Genomic DNA, 18,992 nt, shown 5'->3' with positions numbered 1-18,992 from the left:
CCTGATTTCAAATCAGACTTCTGATACTTACTGACTGTATGACCCTGGGCAAGTCATTTCAACTGATTTTCCTCAGATTCCTCATCTGAAAATGAGCTGGAGGAGGAAATGGTGAATCTTTGCCAATAAAACCCCAAATGGGGCCCAAAGATTCAGACGCAATAGAACATATAAAGATGACTGTAATGTGAACTCAGACATTTGGGAAAAGGTCATCTAATTCTATAATTCCTTGTAGTGAAAGTTTTTAAAACTCATTTGCAAGGTTAGACTGTGGAATAAACATACAAAGAGAACAAATAAACATGTATATAAACATGGTATAAATGCCATGAATAATATAGATCACTAAAAGAGATCATAATGAAGCAGATGATGGTTGTCATTTGTATGAAAAATGAAAGGGAGACTTTTGGCTTTTAAGGTATTGGAGGTGACATAATGAAAAGTCCCAGCAAGGAACTAGAGCTTTTCAGCATTTCTTTTCCTCTTTTTTTCTTTTAGTGAGATGGTATGTTATTCTACCTGATGACTGCTCCCACTATTCTCTCAACATGCAGCCCAAATGAGATTAGCATCTTCCTTTTAATCAAACATTTCAGGCACTTGTCTAACCATCCAAAATGAAAGGCTAAAAATATACTCCATTTAGGAGAGTCAGCAAGCCCTGCCTAACCAGGAACATAAGAGTCCACAAACAGCAGATGTGTCTGGATGTGTTCAAAGCAATTCTGGGAACTCAGCAAAGCTCCAAAGCCTTCCTTGTGACAGTCATCTCAGTACCATTTTCACAATTTAATCAATCTATGTTGTACAAAATCTCTACCTATTAGAGCTGCAAATAGCAATTAACAATTGTTTATACTTGGTTGTAATGAACTATTTAAAAATAATTATTCTAGTTAATTTATCTTAATAAATAGCAATATTTGCAAATGTCCTCCAAGACCCTACTATATATGCAGAAGGAAATAGAAGTCATATTACAGTGGAATAATAGACTCTCAATGTCTTTATTTCACGTGTGTCAATATTCTCAACTTTTGAAAAGGATCTCTGATAGCATCAATTGAGATTGTCTACAATAATGCAGAAGACAATCCAGGAACTTTTGCTCCTCCACTAATATTCTTGTCCATGTCCTCCCACAAGTACATCAAAGGGGTTCCCAACCATTCAAAAAGGAAAGATAGAGTGGATAAAAATAACTATTGTCCTCCCTGCATGTTAAGAACATTATTTTCTAATTGAATGATTTTGATTTGTAATAATGACATTTTAAATTAGCATCTAATCAATAAAAAAATTTATATAACTCTTCAAAGTTTGATAATCACTTTAAATAAGGAATGCTATACTATTTGAACCTCATAATAATAATGTGAGGTGGTTACTGTTAGGTATTCTTATTTACATTTTACAGATGATTAAACTGAGACTTAAAGAGCTTAAATGGTTTGCCTAGTGCCACACCTACTACTATTAAGTACCAGAGGCAGGATTTTTAACCCCAGGTTTTCCTGACTCTAAGTCTAGTACTCAAATTATATTTTTTATTGCCATTTGTTACAAATAAAATTATGTAATTATGTCTACTTTTGTTACACTCTATATAAGCAAAATATCCCTAAGTCACATGGACAGCTGAGAGCAGAGAGAGAAATCATTGTGCAAGGTTAAGAAGGTGGCAGCTCACACAGAATCTTTGACATTTAGAAGTAAAAGGGGTGATGGAGATCATCTATTCTAACACCTTCCCTAATTTCATATGTATCTTGACCAAAATCACACAAATATCATCAGCAAATATAGGACTCAAATCCATGTCTTTGTCTCAAATTATAGTATTCTTTTTTACTCTACCTCCTACCTCAATGAGGACTTAGAGAAATTCCTTACTATAGGTTGATCTCTAGGCTGAAAGAGTGCCTCTGGATACAAAAGGTCTACAGAAGTTTTAGAAAAGACTGAAGGAGGAAAAATAACAAAAGTATCTGATAAAATATGTTCAAAATATCCACATAGGTCAAAATTTTTAGTAGAAATTTGTAAAAAAGAAAAGGAAGAAAACCATAGACTAACATAGGCTAGATTGGCCAAAGATACCTTAACCCCTTCTAATGATCCAGTCAATGCCATGGGAGACTACAAGATCTATCCTTATCTTTCCTGATAGGGAATAATCCTATTTCTTCATATTGCTTGGTATCATGTTATTTTAGACTGTCCAGAACATAGCCAATGTAAAAAAAAAAGAATACATGCAGATCTAATGAGTAGAAACATTTTTTGTGAAGCTTCAATATAGCCCTAATAATTAATTGTTAATTGATTGATTGATTACCTAATTAAATATCTAAAAATCAGAAAGCTTTGATATGTGATATTTATTTCAAATCCTTATAAGTGGTCATTGATGTAAATAAAATTGACATGATTAAAAATCATAAAAATAAAAATTGTTTTTAAAGTTACAATATTACCAACGGCATTTTTGAGATTGATGTAAAAGAGAATATCTTCTCTTGGATGAGGGAAGTTTTATACATTTACGCTTATCTTTGTCCTCATGCATGGCAATCCAGTTCAGGGTGCCTTGGTCTTTCACGAAATAGCTAATTTAATGTTATAATGCACTTTTTTAATCTATCAAATGGTAAGAACATTTAAGCTCATATTACTTATTCAAGTTTCTACTCTGATTCTTCCTCATCATGTGAAGGTGATCCTGTAATCTTTGACTCACTTCTCTTTATATTTGAGAAATGAAGCCTTTGTCAGAGAGATTTGCTATAAAGATTTCTTCCCATTTTTTTGTTTGCCTTTTAATCTAGGTTGCATTGCTTTTGTTTCTGCAAAAACTTTTTAATTTAATGTAGTCAGAGTTACCTATTTTATATCTCATATTTTTTCTCCATTTCTTATTTTGACCTAATTTCTTCCCAGATCCATAGGTCCAAGAGTTAAACTCTTTTGTGCTCCCCTAATTGGTTTATGGTATCACCTTCTATTTCTAAATCAAATATCTAATATGACTATGTCTTGGTATTTTGTGTGAGGTTTTGGTCTATTCCTAATTTCTGTAATATTGTTTTTCTAGATTTCCCAAAAGTTTTTGTTAAAGAAGGGAGTTCTTTAAGAAGTTTGGATATTTGATTTTGTCAAACACAAGGTTATTTATCATTATGTATTGAGTTCTTGATCTATTCCATCTATTCCATTGGTCCTCCACTCTATTTCTTAGACAGTATCAAATGATTTTGATGGTTGCCACTTTATAATAAAATTTGAGAAGTGGTACATCTAAGACACTTGCTTTCATATTTTTTCATTAATTTCCTTGACATTCTAGATGAATTTTATTCTTCTAGATGAATTTTGTTATTATTTTTCTACTTCTATTAAATAAATTTTAGGCAGTTGAATTGATATGGTACTGTATAAGCAAATTAATTTAGGAAAAAATGTAATTTTTATTACATTAGCTCAGCCCATCCATGAGGAATTTTTTCCAATCCTTTAAATCAGTGATGGGCAAACTAAAGCCCATGGGCCAGATGTGGCCCCCTGAAATGTTCTATCAGGCCAAGTTACATTATTCCTAATCTGATGAATACAATGAGTAGGATACAATACAATGAAACTTCGAAAGAGTTGCCTTAGAAACAGACTGACAGATGAGCATTTCCTTTCCTTTTTGGCCCCCTCTTTAAAAAGTTTGCCCATCACTGTTTTAAATCTTACTTTGGGTAAAAAGTGTTTTGTAGTTGTGTGTTTCTGGAATCAAGACTATATCTGCAGAACTTAAGTTTTTGAAATTTCTACTATCCTAGTAAGGTCTGGAAAATGGGTTTCATTGGTGAAAGTTACCAGAACTATATAGTTTTATGGAGGAAAGGAAAGAAATAGGAAATAAGCATTTATATAGCACCTAGTATGTGCCAGGTTCGGTGTTAAGCACCTAATAAATATTATGTCATTTAACCCTTACAACTCTATAGGGTAGTGTTATTACCTACACTATACAATTGAGGAAACTGAGGCAAATAGAGGTCACTGTTTTGAGGATAAGATTGAAAGTAGCTTGCCAAGGTTCACACAGCTATTAAGTGTCTGAAGTGGTATTTAAGCTTAGGTCCTTCAGACTCCAGACCTATCCACTGTAACATCTAATTAACTTGAGTTTAATAAAGCCCCCCCCCCAATTTAAGAGTTATAACCACATCAACATGAGTACTTCCTCAATCAACATAAACTACAACTCGCCCATGCTTCTCATCATATGAAATTTTTATCCACAGATCTTACACACAGACACAAAAAAAGATCTGTGGAGGCTTTGCTTGAAGTTTTCCTCTAGGTCTTCACAAACTATATCCTTCTCTGTTTTGACAGCTTTTGACTAGCTACACTAATCAAACAGATAGACAAAAAAAAATCTAAAAACAGGGGATTAAAACCTCATAGTCCTACCCTGGCTCCTCCCACTTCCCACTCTTCACAACCTTCTCTCTCACCTCCCACACATGCATTTCTCATTTTCCCAGTATGATTTAATTCACTCTTTGAACTGATTTCCTTCACATGAGCTGTCTTGGCCTAATACAGTGAATAACTACTTCTGACTTTTTCAGGAACTCAATCTGTCCCATGGGATAAAACAAAATTCATACCTATTCTTTCTAATTATATTTTTTATCATTGAACAGCAGCAAACTTGCCCAACCTTCCTAGAGCATAGTCATTTTACACAGCAGCCCTCCTTCAATACTGTCATTTGAGTCTAAGGCACATTGCATATGAAGGAAATAATGAGTACTAATCTAAATTACAATAATAAGTGTTTTCCTCTTTAATCATTTTTTAAAAATAAGGTCAGACTTTGAAAAGAATAGAATAATAAATTATGCAACATAGTCACAAAATAGAATATCCAAGCATTTCATATCCAAGATGCTGGTTAATAGTGTCATCAATTATTATCAATTATAGATAAATTACAGAATATCAAAGAATCAAAAAACTAAATAGTGCCTAAAATATGTTTGGTCTGTCTATAAACTTTTATATATTGAACTCATATACTATGAATAATAATTGATATTTTTTCTTGGTATGTTCCCTTCTTTCTGACATTCAACTGTGTTGTGTAACATTTTAATAAGGTATAGAGGAAATTACACTTCATGTTGAATCAGGAGATCTGAGTTCAAATTCTAGTCCAAGAAATTATTATCTGTGCAACCTTTAGGAAATCACTTTTGAACTTAATTTTCTCTGAGTCTACATTACTTCATCTGTAAAATGGGAATAATAATACTTGTAGAACCCAACATGTGAGGCTATTAAGAGGCTCAAATAAGATAATTCTTCTAAAATGCTATTTAAACTTTAGTGCCAATGATGATGTTGAGTATGAAGGTTTTATTAATGAAAAATTATGTGAGCCATTAAAATGTGAAATCTATTTTTCTGCTCCAGTATCTTAATTCTTTTCTGTTCCTTTCCATTCATTTATTTTTCATTCTGTTCCCTTTCCTTCTCTTCTCCTTTCTATGGTAGATGATGACCTAATAAGCAGTAAAATAACTAGAATATTAGGGAAACTAAAAATATTTTATAAAATCTAAAATGAATAATGAACATTTCACTACAAATTAATAAAATGTCTAATTTTGTTTTCAGAAAGAAATTTGTATTTCTAAGTGGTACGTGTAGTCATGGCATTGAATTTCTCAGCTATATCAAATATTCTGAAAACTTATGAGATTAAATGGTGATATACAATGTCTCATGTTAATCAATGCAAATGAGGTTAAAGCTTATGGGAAAGTTAAAATTCCAAAGGGAAATTGCCTTGTGTATATGTGTCCTCCTAAGATAGGATGTAATCTTACAGCTGATTGTTTTGACCGTTCATAGACAAGGTAAATCATTAGAATGTAATACACTACCTAATTGTGACATGGTACTAAATTAATTCAACATAAATATCTTTGTTATAATTTTCAAGTCTTAGGTATGAGTTGCTTATTTAATGGAGTGATTTAATCATTACTGTCAATATTGCCCCCAAAATTTTGACTCATAAAGTCATAATTCACGTTTCATATTTTATTAATGCCTTGCCCAAAGACTTGATTTACTATTGAAACTTACCCAATGATATATAGGTTGTGGTGAAAGACTGTTAGAAGTATGAATTAAATTGGAAAAAAGAAAGTGCTTAAATATAGCATTAACCCAGTGCATTTAGTAAATAAATATTAGAAAGTTAAACAAACAAATAAATATATAAATGAAAATAAATATTAGAAAGCATATTAAAGTGCACCAAGGTTTATAAATGTGCTGAAATATGGAGAAAGCTAATCAAAAGGAAAGAAATATCAACTTTCTTCGAAGAAAAGAGGTGTTTTTTCCTGAAGAAAAGAACTTCTTGAATATAAACCAACCAAAGAGAAGCAATCTAGTCATCTCATCAACATAAAGAGCTTGTTACATTTTAAATATGTTGAAGACAACACCATTTCCTATTCAAAAGAAAATTCAAATTATACAGATATCCTCTATCATTGAGTTTACTCTTTTATTCTGCCAGAAATTATACTTTGCCAGGTCCCAGCCTTGGATGACTACCACCATCCCTACCTTCAGTCTTACTTTCATGATAATGAAAGGAGCAGGAGAAAATAAAAAAAAATAAATAAATAAAACAAATATGGTAAGAATATAAAATAAAGTTTTGGGCAGAGGAGCAGCTGATGAGAGGAGGAGGGGAATGACCCAAGCATTCTGCTCCCCTCCAGTTATGTGCCACTCTGTGAGCTTTGCTCTCCTCAAACCTTGGTCTTCTCCAACCCTAGCACAGGGATCACCTTCACCACAGACTCACCAGACGGCCATCTGAGCTGCCCCCTCATGCAGCACGAGACCCTCCTCCACCAGTGCCTTACTGCAGATAGGTGAGGGAGGAAGCACTCCCACTGGCTGCAGGGCAGAGGGGCAGGGGAAGAGAGGAATGTCTTCAGTCACATGGAGAGGTGGAGGGGAATAGCTGTGCCTGAGACCCTCTGGCTTTCTAGTGACAAACTCTGGGGGGCAAGAGGGCTCTGCAAATCCTTTTTGGTACATGTGCCATAGGTTTGCCATCACTCTTCTATAATATGCTATTTGGTAACTTCATCAGGACCCAAGGGCTTTAATTTATCATCATATACAAATGATTCTCAAATCTATTTATCCAGCCCTACCCTCTCATTTGACCTTCAGCCTCATAGCACAATTACCCACTGGATGTCACAAACATAAACATCACAAGCTCAGCATATCCAAAAATGGAACTCAGTATATTTCCTCCTAAATTCTCCCCTGGTTCCATCTTCCTTAAATATTGTTGCAGACTTCATAATCTTTCTAGTTCAAGGTAACAACCTTAGTCATCCTTAAATTCTCACTTGTACTAATTCCACACAGCAATCTTGTCATATTTTATCAGTTTAAAGCAGGGGTTCCCAAACTTTTTTGGCCAAACGCCTTCTTTCCAGAAAAAAATATTACTTAGCACCCCCTGTCACATACTATCACCGCCCCCTTACAGTTATTCACCACCCCCAAATGCACCTGTGGCCATCACTGAGCCCCTGGATCACTGCAGCACCCACCAGGGGGTGGTGACACCCACTTTGGGAATCACTGGTTTAAAGTATACAACATTACTTGTATACATCCCAGACCTTTTCTTCACTCACATAGCCATCACTCTGATGTAATCCCTCATCACCTCTCACTTGGTCTTCCTGCCTAAATTCTCTCTCTTCTCTAATCATCATCAACTCAGCTACCAAAGTAATCTTCCTGAAGCACGTGTGATCATAGCACACACTATCCCACCTCAATAAATTCAAATTCTCTACATTACTTTTGAGATTAAAAATAAAATTCTCTGATTTTTTTATCAGAGATCAGACAGCCTGGTCTCTTTTTATTTTTCCAATTTTATTTTTTTTATACTTACTCTTTTCCATGTACTCTTTGATCAGTGACATTGGCCTTTTTGATGATCCTTATACACAATACTCTACCTTCCATGTCTACTCCTTTTCCCTGCCTTTCTCCATGCCTGTAGTGTTCTCTCTCCTAGTTTCCTTCAAGACTCAAGTTAAATCCTATCTTCAAGAAGATAGCTTTTTTATTTCCTTCTCTACTACTAGTACCTCCCCTCTAAATGATAAATGGTATCTCAAAAGTCCTATTAGTTTTTATTCCATTGAAACTATTAAAGGTTAAAATTGCATAAAGGTTTTGGGAACATTGTGCATATCTTTTACATACATAGTTGTTTTCATACTGAATTCCTAATATCTGGTAGGTACAGAGAGGTTTGCATGTTCATTCTCTCATATTTTGTATTTACATAGTTTTTGTTTGCTTATTTTGACCTCCTTGAGGTCAGGCTCTGTAGTTTCACCTTTCTTTGTATCGCCTATGATTAGCATCATGTCTGGCCCATAGTAGGTGCTTGATAAACACTTGCTAGTGGACTGACTGATAGCCTTAGTCACAGAAGGTGAGTTTGTTGCTATAACCCTTTTCCTCCTGACTTCCATCCTTGGCAATATCCTATTTTAGGATGTCTAGGAATGCAAATTTACAGAGTAAAAGTAGTCCTATTACAAGAAAATAACAACTCTTTTGCTTACCTATTGTGTTTGCACTTTAAGGATGGATCAAGTCACTCAAATGGTGAACTTGACTTACTGTTTAACTGAAACAAAAATTGTCCCAGCGAATGTGGAGAGTCATAACTCATTTTCAATTGCTTGCCACAATGACAAGCTCTGTAATCCCCAAACCTTGAGCTAATTTTGCATTTTGATAATGGTAATGATGGATTAATAAAGTTAGATATCACCTGGAATGTAATGAGATCAGGATAATAGAAACCTCTGTGCAAGATAAAATAGGAAGGCCAGGAACTTTTGAAAACAGAATAATTAAAAATTTCCATCTTTAACAGACCTTGAATTTTCTCTTACTATCTTGATATTTTATGACACATAATTTATGATATAGTGGAAACAGCAGAAAAGCCACTTGAAATTCAGTATTCCAATTTTGTTAAGTTTTATAAAAATGCTAGTAACTGATAAGGAAGTAGCATAATGGAACAGAAAGAAGAACAACTCTGAAGGTGGGGACATGGGTTCAAGTCCTACCTCTGATATATAATGGTTGTCTTACCACGTTCTAGCTATGTAAATGTGTACAAGGCACTTAACATCTCAGCTCACCAGGCAATTCTGTGACTATGAATTACAGACACACTGTAAGTCTGAGTGTAGTAGGTGAGTGCAGTGTAAGCAGGAAGAAATTGTCTCTTAGAACTTCCCAACACTGAAGAAATCATGAGTCTTGTTTCTTAAAAATGAATGTCATGGGGGCAGCTGGGTAGCTCAGTGGATTGAGAGCCAGGCCTAGAGACAGGAGGTCCTAGGTTCAAATCTGGCCTCAAACACTTCCCAGCTGTGTGACCCTGGGCAAGTCACTTGACCCCCATTGCCTACCCTTACCAATCTTCCACCTATAAGTCAATACACAGAAGTTAAGGGTTTAAAATTTTTAAAAAAATTTTAAAAAAATGAATGTCATGAATATTAATATCAATGAAGATGTGACCATAAAAAAAATCATGACATTTAACAAAACAGCTAGGTAGCAAGATGAATGGAGCAATGTGTATGGAGTCAATTTGAGTTTGAATCTAGCTTCATATACTTTCTAGTTGTGTGACTGGGAAGGTCATTTGACCTTTGCCTCAATTTCCTTATCTGTAAGATAATAGCTCCAACCTCCCAGGATTTGGGGGAACATAAAATGAAATAATATTTGTAAAAACTTCACAACCCTAAAGCACTATATAAGTGTTAGCTATAATCATTAATAAACTGTCTCATAAGGATAAGGAAGGAGATATTAGTATTAAAAATAACCATGCTTTAAAGTTTCCAAAATACACAACGTTATCACATTTTGGTCTCATAACAGTTCTAGTGAAGTAGGCACAAGAAATATCTATGACTGTATTAAGTAAACTCCAAGTGTGGGAATCCCCTCCTTCAATTACATCAGCAACTTTTCCATAAATTAGTGTCTTAAGAGTTTGGAGCAATGAGAGATTAAGGCATTTGTCCAAGGTCACACAACAGGTAGTGCATCAGAAGAATAACTTCATCCTATGTCTTCCTGACACCAAGGATAGCTTGCTATCCCCTATCCATTCAGCCTCTCACTAGATATGTGGTATCACCCTCATTTTCCAGTTGGGAAAGCTAGAGCTCAAAAGATAAAGCAACTCATCTATGGTCATATAACCTACAAAGGTAGTGGCAAGAGAATTTGAACCCCAATCTTCCTACCTAAATCCAAATCCACCATTCTCCCTACTATATCATCCTGTACTTAGATCTATCAATTTCCAATAAATGCTAAAGTGAAGTTTTTTAAAGCATGTAATGTGAATAAAAACGGTCCTCTTCGTAAATAATATATTTCCATAAGCACTGAGTTGAAAATATTTTCTGTGCATATACATTTGCTTTCCAGTTGTTGTTTGCTGTAGAATATGGCCTAATTTAAATCTTTTGTTCATCAAAATCCTATATTTTCTATTTGCACAGGATGTAGTCTAGAAATTTCATATTATGACAGCCACATCCACTGGTAACATTTTTGACCTTTATATAGACTTATAAATAAATGACAGGTATTTAAGTAGCAGGTATACAGCATATATATCAGCTGAATGACAAGAATTCTCTTTGTGATTTATGGATCTTTTCATGACTTATTAATTAGATCCTTAACTTATAAATCACAAGTAGGGCTTATAAATTTTGATGTGACCTACAAATCAGTGCAAAGGTGTCACTTTGCCAATTCATAAATAAATTGCATAAATGGCAAATGCTGATAAACTATCTAACTAAACCTGAAAATGTATACTTCCAACAGCTATGACACTGTACAATAAAGTAGAATACCTTAAATATATCATGTGCTTTAGCTTCTTATTTATTTACTTATACATTAATGTTATGTTAAACTAATTGCTTGGAATGGAAATAATTAGTATTGTTATGCAAGCATAGGATAGCAAGTCGGATTCCTTAAAGTTAGGTTAAGATTAACCAATTTTCAAAATATTCTGTCAACCAATAAATTCTCTGATCTCTACATGACACCTAATTGGGGTAACCGTGTTTTTGTTTTTTAACAGATTTACTTGTAAAATTAGTATTAATAACCTTATCCAGAAAAAATCACATAAATAATATAAGAATATTTATTTGGTAAAGGAAGAAGTATGGGAAGGAAAGATAGATTTTACACAAGGAGGAAAAAATGTCTTGAACACGTAAGGATGTAACACACATAGAAATTTGCCCTTGTGTTTTAAAATGAAATATTAAATTCACAAGAATGATAGTTGCATACTAATTTGGGAAGAGTCTTTTGAAAAACCACTGATCAATGCCAACCTATCAATAGTGTCCCAGAGGTTTATGTTAGGTGGGCAATTATCAAAACTATGTCTGGTGATTTAGAGGATAATATGAATTTGTTCATTGATTTGGCAAATAGGAAAATTTGCTATGACATAAAAACAATTAAAATAATCCCCAAATAAAAATTTTAAAAATCATTTATTGCTAAAAAAAAAAAGCACAAAAGTCAACAGACACAGAGGCATGTTAGTAAACTTGGGGATGGACAACTGGTCAGACACAAAATGGCTATTCAGAGTCACTTCAGGTCCTCAGATTAAGCACTGGCCAGTCATATTTCAGTACTTATGCTCTTCCAGTATTAGGTTCTATATGTATTTTAAATGATGTAGAGAAAATGGCATATAGACATCAACAAAGATGAGTAAAAGGATTAATGACTAGTGATAATAGGACTTGAGAAAAATGGTAAAATGTATGTTTTCTGGAAAATGTAGTGTTATACCATAAATAGCAATCAACTACTTCCTCCTTTGACAGGAAAACTGACCAAAAGGAAATGTGTTTACATAATCTTTTTTTTTTTTTTAAATCCTTACCTTCTGTCTTGGAGTCAATACTTTGTACTGTGTATTGACTCCAATGCAGAAGAGTGGTAAGGGAGGGCAATGGGAGTCAAGTGACTTGCCCAGGGTCACACAGCTCAGAAGTGTCTGAGGTCAGATTTGAACCTAGGACCGCCCATCTCTAGGCCTGGCTATCAGTCCACTGAGCTACACAGTTGCCCCTTGGTTTACATAATCTTAAGAGAGATATTAGATTAAAGAAAGTTGTATAAGTGATTAACTTAATTATCAGAAATTTAGGGGTTGTTGTTGTTGTTGTTCTGCTTCCATCCTAGTGTTATTGTGAGGAAAGAATTTTATGAAACCAAGTTCCATGGATGTTTGCATTATCACTATTTTCACTCCATATTTTAATAATTTTAGATATTAAGATAGTTGAATTGTTAAAGCTAAATAACTAAAGTTGAGGAAGGAGGACTAGAATCTATTCTGTGTCTGGAATCTGTGATATTCTGAGTGTTTTTATAGCCAAATATGAACTTTGACCACTTAGAATTCATTATATATTTATTGATACGTATATATATAAATTTTTGATAAATTACTTTCCTTCCTCTTTTTTTAAAACATCAGTATTAGGTGAAGAGTATAGACCCTAAATTTAGAGTTAATTTTAAAATTAATAAAGAGTTTAAGTATTTTGTTCCTTGCTACTGTACTTCCAAGGTTATTCTACTAATATACAGGCATTTATAAAACATTTACCATCTGCTAGGCACTGTGCTACCAAACTCGATTATTTAAATTTCCTATTAATCACACTAGTTTTGACATTTTCCTTTCAGCACATTTTAAAATATTTTAGAAAAGGCTGAAAAAATTTCTTTTTAGTGAGGCTAAAATCACAATTACATTTCCCACGGCTCGTCAATATTAATGAATAATTTCCTTATTGCTTTCAGATGTAGTTCCATAAAATGGATACATAAATATACAAAAGGGAAAATAAATAACATTCGCTTAGCAAGGATCATTAGAATATGATTTTAATGTATTTTTCAGACAAGAAATAGTATTGTAGATAGTGTATTTGGCTTGGAATCAGGAAGACCTGAATTCAATTCCTACCTCAAAAATATTACTATATGTATAACCCTGGGCAAGACATTTACCTTCCCTGACTCAGTTTCCTGATTTGTAAAATGAGGATAGCAGAAGCATTCAATTCATAAGGTTACTATGAGCATTAAATGAAGTAATTTCACAAAGTGCTTTGCAAACCTTAGAGAACTAAATAAATGTCACATTGCCATCATTTTTAGTATTTTAAAAATCATAATCTAACTTTGAAGTAAATTATTATTAACTATTACTGAAGGAGATATCCTATGACTTTCTTTAATACTCTGGCTTCCCTTAATCTATTCTACCCGTGATATTGAGAAACAAAAGGAGCATAACAAAATACTGAGAGGCCAACGGCTTCAGAATGCAGCGTTGTAGCCTCAAAGTGAAACAGAAGCTACAGAGAATTTATAGAGGAAATGCCTTCAGATGCTCAGGGATGACAACTGTACTTTGATAATGAAGATGATGATAATCATTTAAGTGTATGTATGTGTCTTTGTGCACATTCACAAGTATGTGAATCTGTGACATAAGCACAGTAGCAGAACTTTAATATAGTTACAATTTAACAGAACTTGTAAAACATGTTTTTTAATTAACTAAAAGAATGGATATTTGGAACATGAGGTGGGGAGACTTTTGAATCAATTATTTCTTACCTTGATAAGCAAGTTTAAATCCTTGCCTATTTTGAGAATGATCACTATAAAAATGGATCAGCGTTTCATGTGTTGTGCTTAGCAGGGTAGATGGGATATCAGTTCCACTAAACTGGCCAATCATAGGACTAGTATGAAAGGGCCCATTTTGTATTTCAAGATAGTCATGATTAGCTTCAGTAGAAAAATTCAGAAATTGAATATGTGCACCTGTAAAAAGAGAATGTAAAATCAGTAAGTATAATATAAAACATAAAAATGTTTAATCTCTAGAATAGGAACCAGGAAACTGTCAAACACCTATATACTTCACATATTCATATTATTATGCAAAAATAAGTATATACACACGTATATAAAAGCCTTACATATTTGCAGATAGAAATGGCTGAAAATAGGTCAATTCATTGTCAAAAAAAAAAAATTCTTAAGAATCATCCAAAAGCTACTAAAATCAATGCATTGTTAGTTATGCAAATTCAATTTGTTGGTTCAATTCTAGTTACCTTAATTTGCATTAACCATTACAAATAAAATAATGGACTTTATCAGGCTTTCAGAAGTTCAACTGCTAAAAGGCAAAATCATTTAGAAATCTTTCTTTGGTTATAACATTCAGTCAAATGTATCAGAAAAGTTCAGCAATGTTTCTGAGTGTCTGCATGCAGTGTTCTGTGCTAACCAGAAATTGTATAATTTCACATGAAATTTCCAAATTCTTTAATTTTCTGAAGTTTAAGACTCAGATTAGATCAACTGACAAAAGACTAAGTTGAAAAATAGCTTTTTCTTCCATACATAATTCCTTTTGAAGATTAGAGACTTAATTTTATTCCTTTAGACATGTTACACATCTATCAAATAAAAAAAAGTTGAGTAGAACAGATGATATGTTTGCAGTTCTCATTATATTTCATAAGTTTGTTGTCTACTGACTACATCATAGAAATACTCAGTTAAATTTATCTGAGTAGAAACCAGATTTCACCAAAAAAAAAAATCTTAATGGAACGAGAAGCAAGAAGTCCTTTTTTTAAAAATTTAATTGGGAGAAAAATAAATTAAAGAAAAATGTTCATTGAGAATAGAAGTGACTGGTAAAGAAAACACATAGACACAGTAGGACAAATGATGGATGCATGTGGAACAGCAGCAGCACACTCTGGAATGTAGCATAGAATTGTATAGCATGCCTGATATAAACAAAAAAGAAAGCTAGGCTTTGAAGGCTGACTGCAACTTAAAATTAATGTAACTGGGAAGTCACTGTTGTTACCTGAATCTTAGTTTCTATATTGATAGGATTAGACTAATTTATTTCCTCAGCTAAAATATTACAATTCCTAACAGTTGACATTACTATAGCACATTAAGAAAACTTAGGGTTATAAATTTAAACATCTTCCCCATAGTCACATAGCCATTCATTGTCAGAATGAAGATTTGAACCCTAGTTTCCAGACTGTAAGTTCATAGTTTTTTTTTTCTTATTGTACATTACTTTTTAAAAATTGTCACAATAATAATGAATTAGAGCCAGATTACTTGTATAAAAATACTTTTTTCACAATAAAACTTAATTTAAAAAACAATCATAGGACAAGATAAAAGGATGATGAACTTTTTTCTTTAGTGTCCAATGGCTCAGAATGAAGCCAAAGAAAAGAAAAGGGAAGAGGAAATCTCTTCTCAATTCTAATTATCATTATCATAATGAAGAAAAAAATTATTATTTGTTTATAATACAATTTAAGAATCTTTTTCTTCTTCATTGGAACCAAGAACATGAAGAAAAATCAACTATTACTTTGAATTCATTTATACTTTATAGATTTTATACATTTTTAATGGCCAGATGAATATTCAACCAAATAGTAATGAGCATAATGGTATAAAGAGAACCAGCTTTTAAGTTGTAAAGCCTGTATTTAAATACTAGTTTTATTTTTCTGTAACCTTAGAGAAATTTAGGAACAAGATGCCCTAACATTTAGATCTTTCCAAAGAAGAATCTGGGCTGTTTCTAAATGACAAACTTCCCCTCCTTGGAGTTCTATAAATAACAATTTTCTTCATTTGCAGAGTCTGGATAATCACTAGGCTAGACATATTAAAAAAAGGAATTACTTTTATTTGTCAGTTGATCAAAATTGCCAATAAAGTCTCTTCTAACTATAATTTTCTGATACTGTTACATTATCTCCTCAGTCTCAAGTTTCTTTATATATAAAATAAGGATGTTGAATTAGATTATCTCTGTGGTTCCTTTCAGTTGTAACACTTCATTTCTTCAGAGGTCTATTTTAAAAATCTCCTTCTATCATTGACTTATTTTTCCTTCTCCAAAAATGGAAACATGACAGGACAAAATTTATAAACTTGGAGCTAGTTTGCAGCAGCAACTAGAATGTCAAACTGTAAGATTAGCATATTCAGGCCATTTTCTTTCACCTTTTGAATAAAAACAATATTTGGCAAAAATGCCTTAAAATGCAACAGTAAGCCCCAGTTCATTTTGAGTAAGTGCAAATGCAGTCTTAGCAAGATATAACACATAATCAGATTCAGGGGGAATGAAAATATTTGGTTTAAATCTTAGAAACATAAGAAATAGTAAATATATCTATTGCTAATCTTGCCCTACACTGGAAATCGAAAACAAATCATAGTTGTTGACTTCCAGCTGCCAAGATGGCAGAGTAAAAAATTCTTGTAGCTTGCCAACCATTCTCCAAATGACCACAGAAGAATCAAAACTCCTCAAAACAAATTCTGGAGTGGCAGAAGAAGGGGTAAAGCAGTTAAGTGGAGAGAGCAAGGAGGAAGGAAGACTCATCTCACTTGAAAATGAGGAGGGAGCACTAAACAAACCTCCGTGGAATTCAAGTGTAACATAGAGCAAGTGGCAGAGCTAGCTTGCTTTAGCCTCAGCAGGGAGAGAGTACAAACCATTGTAACACAGAAAAAGTAGCAGTGGGAAGAAAGCAGTCTGGCATAGTCCAGTCAGATCAGAGGCCAGGTGAGATCCAGGGCAGGCAGCAGTTAGAGGAACTCCTCCCAACAAACTCCTCCTTTAGCCTCAGTGGGATTAGACAGAATCCAATTTAACCCAGCTGAACTGAATAGCTGCAAACCTCCACACAGCAGGCCAACCCGGCCACTTATACAAAGTGTTCAATCTGGGACTGACAGATGAACATACCCCAGACACAATACAAGCATGGGATACTACTCCCTCCACCCCAGGAAGACAGCTAATCTTCAGCATGTAGGCAATATCAAGGGGAAAAAAATAACCCGCAAATGAGCAAAATACAGAGACAAACCAAAATTAGAAAACTATTTCAACAAGAGAGAAAGAAGGGAGGATCAGTGAAATAGACTTGGGGTAAGTGACGTCAGCAAAACAGTGTGTAATAAACCCAAAGAGCCCAACTTTTGGGACAAAAAAACCACTTGACAAAAGCGGATTTTTTTTGACAAAAACTACTGTGAAATTTGGAAAATAATATGGGAGAGATTAGGTTTAGATCAACATATCACACCCTACACCAAGATAAATTCAGAATGGGTGAATGACTTGAATATAAAGAAGGAAACTAAGTAAATTAAGTGAACACAAAATAGTATACTTGTCAGATCTCTGGGAAAGGAAAGATTTTAAAACCAAGCAAGACTTAGAGAAAATTACAAAATCTAAAATAAATCATTTTGATGATATTAAATTAAAAAGGGTTTGTATAAACAAAAACAATGCAAACAAAATCAGAAGGGAAACAACAAACTGGGAAAAAATCTTTATAACAAAAAATTCTGACAGAGGTCTAATTACTCAAATATACAAGGAACTAAATCAATTGTATAAAAAATCAAGCCATTCCCCAATTGATAAATGAGCAAGGGACATGAATAGGCAATTTTCAGATAAAGAAATCAAAACTATCAATAAGCACATGAGAAAGTGTTCTAAATCTCTAATAATTAGAGAAATGCAAATCAAAACAACTCTGAGGTATCACCTCACACCTAGCAGATTGGCTAAAATGACAGCAGGGGAGAGTAATGAATGTTGGAGGGGATGTGACAAAATTGGGACATTAATGCACTGCTGGTGGAGATGTGAACTGATCCAACCATTCTGGATGGCAATTTGGAATTGTGCCCAAAGAGCAATAAAAGAATGCCTGCCCTTTGATCCAGCCATACCATTGCTGGGTTTGTACCCCATAAAGTTCATAGGGAAAAAGACATGAAAAAAAATATTTATAGCTGTGCTCTTTGTGGTGGCAAAAAACTGGAAAACAAGGGTATGCCCTTCAACTGGGGAATGGCTGAACAAATTGTGGTATATGTTGGTGACGGAATACTATTGTGCTCAAAGGAATAATAAGCTGGAGGAATTCCATGTGAACTGGAAAGACCTCCAGGAACTGATGCAGAGTGAAAGGAGCAGAGCGAGGAGAATATTGTACCCAGAGACTGATACACTGTGGTAAAATCAATATGTAATGTACTTCTGTACTAGCAGCAATGCAATGACCCAGGACAATTCTGAGGGATTTATGGAAAAGAACAATACCCACATTCAGAGGAAGAACTACAGAAGTGGAAACACAGAAGAAAAACAACTTCTTGAACACTTGGATTGATGAGGACATGATTGGGGATGTAGACTCTAAGGACCACTCCAATGCAACTATCAATAATATGTAAATAAGTCTTGATTGATGACACATGTTAAAATCAATGAAAATGCGAGTTAGCTATGGTGGGGGGGGGTAAGTTTGAGGGGGTGACAGGGAAAGTAAAAACATGAATCATGTAACCATGGAAAATTTTTCTAAAAATAAAAAAAATTAATAAAAAAAATGAAGAGAGATGACCAAAATGCAAGCTCAGAAGAGGATAACAATATAAAAGTGAAAACATGTGAACCCTTAAAGGATAGGATTTCAAGCCCAAAATGAACTAGAAGAGCTTGAAATAAGGATAGAAAAACAAATAATAAAAGATTTGGAAGAAAATTTGTTTTAAAAATGATAGAAAAAATCAAGAGATTAAATTAAACCATATTGAAAAAAAACAGCTCCCTAAAAAAAGAGAAAATACGACACCTGAGACAGGAAAATAAC

The 18,992-nt window shown here is 33.7% G+C and overlaps 1 protein-coding gene across 1 annotated transcript in view; it reads right to left on the bottom strand.

Moving 5' to 3' along the window:
• The window catches only part of CSMD1 (CUB and Sushi multiple domains 1), a 2,120,031-nt gene that overhangs the window by 276,460 nt on the left and 1,824,579 nt on the right, over nt 1-18,992 (bottom strand). Inside the window, exon 42 of the mRNA XM_044659558.1 lies at nt 13,861-14,070. Within this exon, the coding sequence (XP_044515493.1) occupies nt 13,861-14,070 (210 nt within the window). The remainder of the gene's footprint in view (nt 1-13,860; nt 14,071-18,992) is intronic.

This window comes from Gracilinanus agilis, chromosome 2 (assembly GCF_016433145.1).
Source record: "Gracilinanus agilis isolate LMUSP501 chromosome 2, AgileGrace, whole genome shotgun sequence".
In the NCBI taxonomy this organism is placed as follows: domain Eukaryota; kingdom Metazoa; phylum Chordata; class Mammalia; order Didelphimorphia; family Didelphidae; genus Gracilinanus; species Gracilinanus agilis.
Note: the sequence above shows the minus strand (reverse complement) of the source record. Positions and strands in the feature narration are given on the sequence as shown.